The sequence below is a fragment of the Arachis duranensis genome, chromosome 9 (genome assembly GCF_000817695.3).
Source record: "Arachis duranensis cultivar V14167 chromosome 9, aradu.V14167.gnm2.J7QH, whole genome shotgun sequence".
In the NCBI taxonomy this organism is placed as follows: Eukaryota; Viridiplantae; Streptophyta; class Magnoliopsida; order Fabales; family Fabaceae; genus Arachis; species Arachis duranensis.
Window position 1 is genome coordinate 13039588 of NC_029780.3, and position 7160 is coordinate 13046747.

Sequence of the window (7160 nt, forward strand, 5' to 3'; positions counted from 1 at the left end):
GATGAAAATTTGTATTCATTAAATTTATATTTATTTTGCAATGAAAAAATCTAAAAAAAATTCTATTTTACTTTACTAACGGATTTACAGATGAATTTTTTTATGTATTCAGATTGGAATGGTTTTTCAATGATCCAATTACCGACAGAAAATTTGTTGAAAAATCTATTGCTAATTACTGAAAGAAAATCTGTCAAAAAATCTGTCGTTAATTACCAACGGAAAATTTGTCGAAAAATCTGATTGTTCAGCGAAATGGAGGGGACCATTACTGAGGAAAAATCTGTCGGTAACGAAAAAAATTCTGTTGATAAATTATCGATGAAAAAAATCTATCGGTAAATACTTTTCGACAAGACATTTACAGAAGAATGAAATCCGTCAGTAATTTTATCGGTGACAAAAAGTCTGTCTGTAATAAAGACCAAATCTATCTGTAATAAACAATTTTTTAGGAGTAGTGCTAGGGAGCCAATTGTTTAAGCATACAATGGACTAAATCTTTGGTATATGAATAAAATGAACATCACCCATACTATCCAAAATAACCATCCGAATACTAGGGATAATAAACATCTCATGTCATAAAACCACTCATCCCAAAAACTTAAGCTGATTTTGGGATTCACCAAGGATCAAACTCTTGACCTTTCGGTTCTAGAACTCTAATACCATATCATGAACCCACTAATGTTCATATCTCTAATACTTCCTAAACTTCCATTGTACACATTGTATATTTAAGCCATTAACTCCCTATACTTTCCCATTTTTTAGTTGTGTTTTGATAAAATTGCTCATCTTTTACTCTTTCACCACCTTAATATTTGGACATTTGGTAATTTAGAAATTAAATTCCATGTATATAGCTCTTTCTATTTATATGATTTGGAATTTTTTCATTTATTTTGATGACTGGTTTATGTAATTTAAAATTTTCTTATAAAATCTTATTTTTATTGAAGATTTGGTTTTGCTTCAAAGAGAGTGATGTCTTAGCCAAAAGATTTTTGCTCTAATCGTTAGATAAAAAATAAAAAAAAAAAAACAGAATAAAGCTATGAAATGATTTCTCCGATCTGAAGTTGAGCAAAAATCAAATCATAAATAATACACTTGAAGATATTATTCCTGATCAATAGACTTTATTTGTAAAATATCATTTTAAATCCAAAATTTAGGTTAATTATAATTTTATTATTTAATTATTTTTAAATTTAAAAGTGATGCATTAACTTTGTGGACCTGTAACTCATTAGAATCATTGATCTGACTAAGTTTCAACAACTATTTGAACAATTAAACTAATAATAAGTAACAAAAATTTTGAGAACAAAGTAGCAACAAGTTGAGTAGATTTTTCTCATGTATCTGCAGCATGAGTTGTGGAATCATAGCTGCTACTTGACAAATAATAAAACATTACAACAATGATATCTACCCTAGCTAGTAGTGTACCTCAAAGCAATGTTCAATGAATCACTGAACTGGTGGATATACTTTACGTATACAACTAGCATTAGTTTAATTAATCTCCTTCATTCCACCAAATGGAATAAGTTCTTTTAATTCCAAATTGAAAATTTTAAAACCAAAACTGGTTGAAACTTGAAAGCATGTAGTTTCACACGTTAAAACCATTTTTCAAGTGGTAGTGATACTGATGAAACTCGAGGACCACATCCGTTTTTTAAAAATTAAATGTCAGTAGATTTATAATATGTATAATTAGAAAAATAGCAGGAGTAATCTAGATGATAATTTATGTTTTTTATATTGGATAGTGCACCTTATCTTTCTCAAACCTTGTGTCTGTTAAAGTATTGTGGTTGGTTAGGATTTTGATTGCATTTTTGAGAAGAAAAAATAAGTGAAAATAGTTACTCTAAAAGCAAGTCACTTATATTTTTTATAGAACTTCTGTAAAAAAAATTAAGAAATTCGACGTAAACAAATAATTCTTCATATTTCAAGTAATAAATTAATAGTATGAAAAAAAATTGAACTAGTAATTTTCTTTATATAATTAATTTTTATTTTTATTTTTAAATTTTTTTTACCCTCATAAATATATATTTCAAATTTTAGATAAAAGAAACCGAAAAAAAAGTCACTTAGAATTAAAATGTGGGATATTATCTAAAAAAAAAAAGAGAAAAGTTATGTAAATGATGAAGTTAAAAAGATAGCAATAAGTATAAAGTATAATAAATTATTTAGTTAAATTTATTTTGTGTTGTCCAGTTTTTGGAGTTGTTCTTGAAAAAGAACATTCTGATCGTATTTGAGGTTTAGACATGGGATTGTCCCAACAGTGACTTTCAAAAATACTATTACAAAGATTACTCATATGAACTTAGGTTCTCCGTTCTTCAAATGATGCTGACACATTATTCACTTGCGGTTAAAACGTGCAAGAATTGAATACTATTAAGACACAATTACAAGCACTGATTTTCTACATTTTTTTAAAAGGAGGAGGTAAGATTTTGAAATAATTGGTTGGAGTCTTTTCTAATAAACAAGTTTTACAGGTAAAAACACAATTTTTATTATTTTATTTATATTTTGTTTTATTATAATAAATTTGTGCTTACTTTATTTTTATAAATTTTTTGTTTGTAAAACTGAATTTAAATCAAGATTGAAGCTAACTTGGTTTTAAATTTTAAAGATAACGCATAATAAATGTAGAACTGATTGTGTATAATTCCATTATTATTTTTTCTCTGCTTCTTTCTAAAATCTATTTAACTTTCGGTTAAATCCTTGAAATTTAATCTTTTCTTTTATTATTTAAAATTGAAATTGCATCATTTTAAATAAATAATTACCACTTCTTGCTATTAGTCTGTGGCTGAATCTTACTTTATATTTTGATTATTAATAAAATCCTATCATATGCATGTGTAGTTGTGGTTAAATAGGTATAGTTTTATTATATTTTTTTTATTATGATTAAGTCAACTATTTTAAATGGTTTATTTTTTATTCTTTTTTATTATGTTTTTAAATTATATTTTTGTTGTAAGAATTGGATCAAGAGAGTAAGATTTTATCGCCAAAAGAGTTAAAAAGTAAGTCTTTTAGAGTGAGCAACAAAATAACGTGAAATATGAGAGAAATTGTATGTATAAAATGTTACATGTTAAGACATTTATAATTAAAAAATCATGTTATGTTTAATATTTTGTATAGAAATTATTATTTTTTATTTTCAATACTAAAAAAATCATATATTATGTTTAATACTTTGTTTATAAGTTATATAATATTTTATTTATCGATTATGATCTTTTGTTTCTATGAGATTTTAATAAAAAAATTTATTTGTTTAATGCGATAAAAACAACAATAAAAATTATCTTTTTAGACGATAAAAATATGTCACTTTAATCCGGTAAAAACGTCGCTTAACCAATAAAAATGTCACTATCAGGTAAAAAGGCAATTTCAAACACTGTTTTAACCAACCAAAACGTCATTCTGTCAGGATAAAAATGGTGGTTCGTAAACATCGTTTTAACTAACCAAAAACATTGTTTATTCTGGAAATAACAGCGATCTAAACTGCTGTTTTAACCAACCAGAAAATGCCATTTTATTTGAAAATAATAGCTATTTAAACCATCTTTTTAATCTATTCGAAAATGGCCAAAAAATTGTAGCAATTTTCAAAAAACTGCCGTAATAACCAGAATGATGTCCAAAATTACGTCGCTGTTTTTGATAATAATGACGGTTCAAACAACCGTAAATACAAAAAAAAAATCGTCGTTTTTACCATTTTTTTGTAGTGTTCAATTGAACAAATAAGTCCTCAAAAGTGTGACGAAATGACTTATATCTCTACTTTTATAAAGTTCAGGTATCTCAATGTGATAAATTTTTTTTGGGGGACAAAAACGTTCGATGCGAAATTTTTTAGGAACCTATTTGAATATATATTCCTTATTTTATCCTCTTAACAAGAATAAAACAAAAAAAATTAAATAAAGAAGATGAAGAAATAAAAAATACTGCAATAACTAAAAAGAGGAGGATGAAGAGAAGAAAAAACAGAGTAATAAAAGAACAATAATAAAAGAAATACATGAAGAAAAAAAAAGAAAGCAAAAAAGAAGAAATTGTAATTCACATGTACATTGTGTGAGTAAATTTTGTTGAGTTTGAGCCAATTTAATTAGATTTGATTGACAAAAACGTTTGAATGTGTAATATAACTGTAAATAAAATTATATTAAATTTTTTAATCTTAATAAGTATAAGAATAAAATTTTAAAAATTTTCTCAGTAAATACAAGTTGCAAGAACAAGCTAAGCATACGTAATTTTTTTTTTATTCATCAAACGCAATACAAACACTTCTTTAATACATTTCTTTACTGGACCAAACCTTATTCTTGGCGAAGATATTGATTGTGCATCATATTTCCATCCCCTTCAAACTTTCTAGCTAAGACCTTTTAGCGGGATACATTTCTTCACACACCAAATAAGAAAGCGTAGTACTTGGAATATACCGACTCCTACAAACAATATGAAAAAGCCCAATAAAAGATACGAAAACCATTTGTCGAAAATTTCCCCACCTGCAATGTCCTCGGGCGTAGCCAAGAAGAGGCCCATCAAATAAGCAAGCAAAAGACTCGTGACAGTGATGCACATGGCAACCAGTAACAGCCACATGGTGAATCTGTTCTTCAGAGGGAGTCCACTCACAAGTAAAAGACACACACAAAGCGACGCAATGAAGCAAGTGGTATTGAATACCAAGAAAAATGTATAGTACTCTCTTTTAGTTACAGATAAAACTGCTTCTCCTGCACATAGACTATACTGTGAATCGGGAATTAAGCAGTTTAATATGTCACTTTTATCGCCGAGACCTGCCTGGAGCACGCCACCAGGTGGATTCAAAGCCGATTGAAAGGTGATAGTTGCGATAATGGAAACCATCAAACTCAGGCCTCCTCTCATGTCCTTCAACCATTCATTTCTATCATATTTAAACCAATCAAAAATCTTACTCCAACACCCTTTCTTCTGTGGTGCCACTCCATCAGGAATGTTAACAGTACCGATTGTGAATGATGTTCCTGTTGGTTGACTCATTTTGATTTATGATTATTCGTCTCAACTCTCAACCTAGTGATATGAGGAGCATGTAAAGAATGAAGCAAATAAAAAAAATACTATTTGTATACTAAAAATTAAAAATCAGCAATTAAATTAATTATTATATATTTGTATATTTTTATTTATATTAATTTTTATATATTTTTAAATTAAATAATTAATCATCAAATTAATTAAATTTATCATGATAGAATAATTAAATTAGTGGTTAATTTATCATAATTTATGAAAACATGTTTTTAATTATATTTAATGACTAATTGGTGGTTAATTTTGTTGTATATATACAAAAAAAAAAAAATTTATGAGCTGTATATGTATGTCCAATTATATTTATACTTTAGATAATTATTTAAGAGTGGACATAAAATATTGTTCATTTTACTTTTATATATATATGAATTCCTAAAATAAAAAGTAAGTTATTTCTTGTAACATATTTAATAATTGTTGGATAAAATAAGTTGACTTATTGTAGTTAATATTAACTTTTAATTTAACTTAAATTATGATAATCTAATAAGTAGCTAAATTAACTAAAATATAACTTTTTTTGTAATTTATAAAAATTATTAGAAAAATTATATTTTGTAATCTTAACCACACAATAAAAAATTTTAAAAAATAAAATTTTTCATGTCTCTTTAAGATTAAAAACCAGTGAAAATTTTATTTGTGTCATCCTATCTTAAGATTAAAAAAAGATATTACTGTATTCTCTCCATCAAATAATTTATCATTTAATATATATATATGTGTGTGTGTGTAATTCCCAAATTCGACAAATAATAAAACAAGCACTAATATAGCTTCTATAAATTCCCATACCTTGTCTTGCTTTGAGTTGGTAAATTGTAAGCCTGTAAACATATGCTGGAGAGATGAATGTGATTTATTAGAAGGCCACTAAGGCACTTATTTATAGAGAATTTTATACAGAGGTAGGTCCGTTTGATTTGTTTTGCCATAGATGGATATTACATATTTATATATCCCTGTATAGTGCCATTTCTCATGCTTAAGTGGGTTTCATAATAAGATTTTAATCATCTAACAATTATTTTAAATTTGAGAAACATTCATAAAAAGATATTTGTATCTAAATAGGTTTTTTAAATATTGATAATATTTAAATGATAATATTGAAATCTTTATAAACAAACTTAAAAAGTATAATAATTGATAGGCTTAAATTTAAGATGTGGCTAAAACATTGACCCCGGCCCTCTGTTGAAGTTCTATTGGACTCAACGAAAAACATTGACGTGGTGCTGACCTGGCCGTTACGGGAGCACACGTGACATGTAACTTTTTAAAACAGGATATATTAGTCCTCTCACACCAAAACGTGTAACTTTCTAAAACAGGACAGATTAGTCCTACTATACCAAAACGACGTTGTTTCTAAGTTCTGTTTCTCAGCTCTGTCAACTGTGAACAATTCCCATTAACCCCTCTTCGTTTCTTCAACAAAACTCAAACTTTGGGGTTGATTTTAAGTATCCATAGTGTAAAATCTCTGAGAATTCCTTCTACCTCCCCAAATCCATAACTAAACTCACACACACTTTTCTGCTTACCTTCTAGAGAAACACTGCGACAACAACCAAGCGGTGGGGTCAGTCAGTAGAGGAGCTTCGGCGACAGCTCCAAGATAACTGGGAACGCAGCTTGCTAAAATTAAATCATATGTAACAAAGAAATGTGAAAAATCATTCCATTAGTCTACGACCCATCTACCTACTCAAAACCTGGTTCACATCTTTTCCAAACACAAAATACAGGCTCACTGTATACTAAATCCAGCCATGTTGAGAAGAATTAAGAGATCCATTAGCAAGTGCAATGAAAAAGACATAAAAACATCAACAGCTACCAATATATGAAAGAAATCTTTTATCAAACACCTAGTCAAACTCGCCGCACAGTCGCCGAAGCTCCTGCACTGGCTGATCCCACCACTTGGTTGTTGTCGCAACGTTTCTCTAGAAGGTAAGCAAAAAAGTGTGTGTGAGTTTTTT

At 27.9% G+C, this 7160-nt stretch overlaps 1 protein-coding gene across 1 annotated transcript; it reads right to left on the reverse strand.

Moving 5' to 3' along the window:
* Positions 1 to 4318: 4318 nt before the first annotated feature.
* On the reverse strand, positions 4319 to 6081 carry LOC107464730 (uncharacterized). Its single transcript, XM_052254708.1, has 2 exons — positions 5968 to 6081; positions 4319 to 5148 (listed from the first exon to the last, which is right to left on the reverse strand). Exon 2 carries the CDS (start codon positions 5113 to 5115, stop codon positions 4453 to 4455), a length of 663 nt encoding a protein of 220 aa, XP_052110668.1. The 5' UTR covers positions 5116 to 5148; positions 5968 to 6081; the 3' UTR covers positions 4319 to 4452.
* Between the last annotated feature and the right edge of the window lie 1079 nt (positions 6082 to 7160).

Coding starts and splice junctions, on each gene's coding strand:
- LOC107464730 (XM_052254708.1), bottom strand. CDS start 5,115: ATGAGTCAACCAACAGGAACATCATTCACAATCGGTACTGTTAACATT.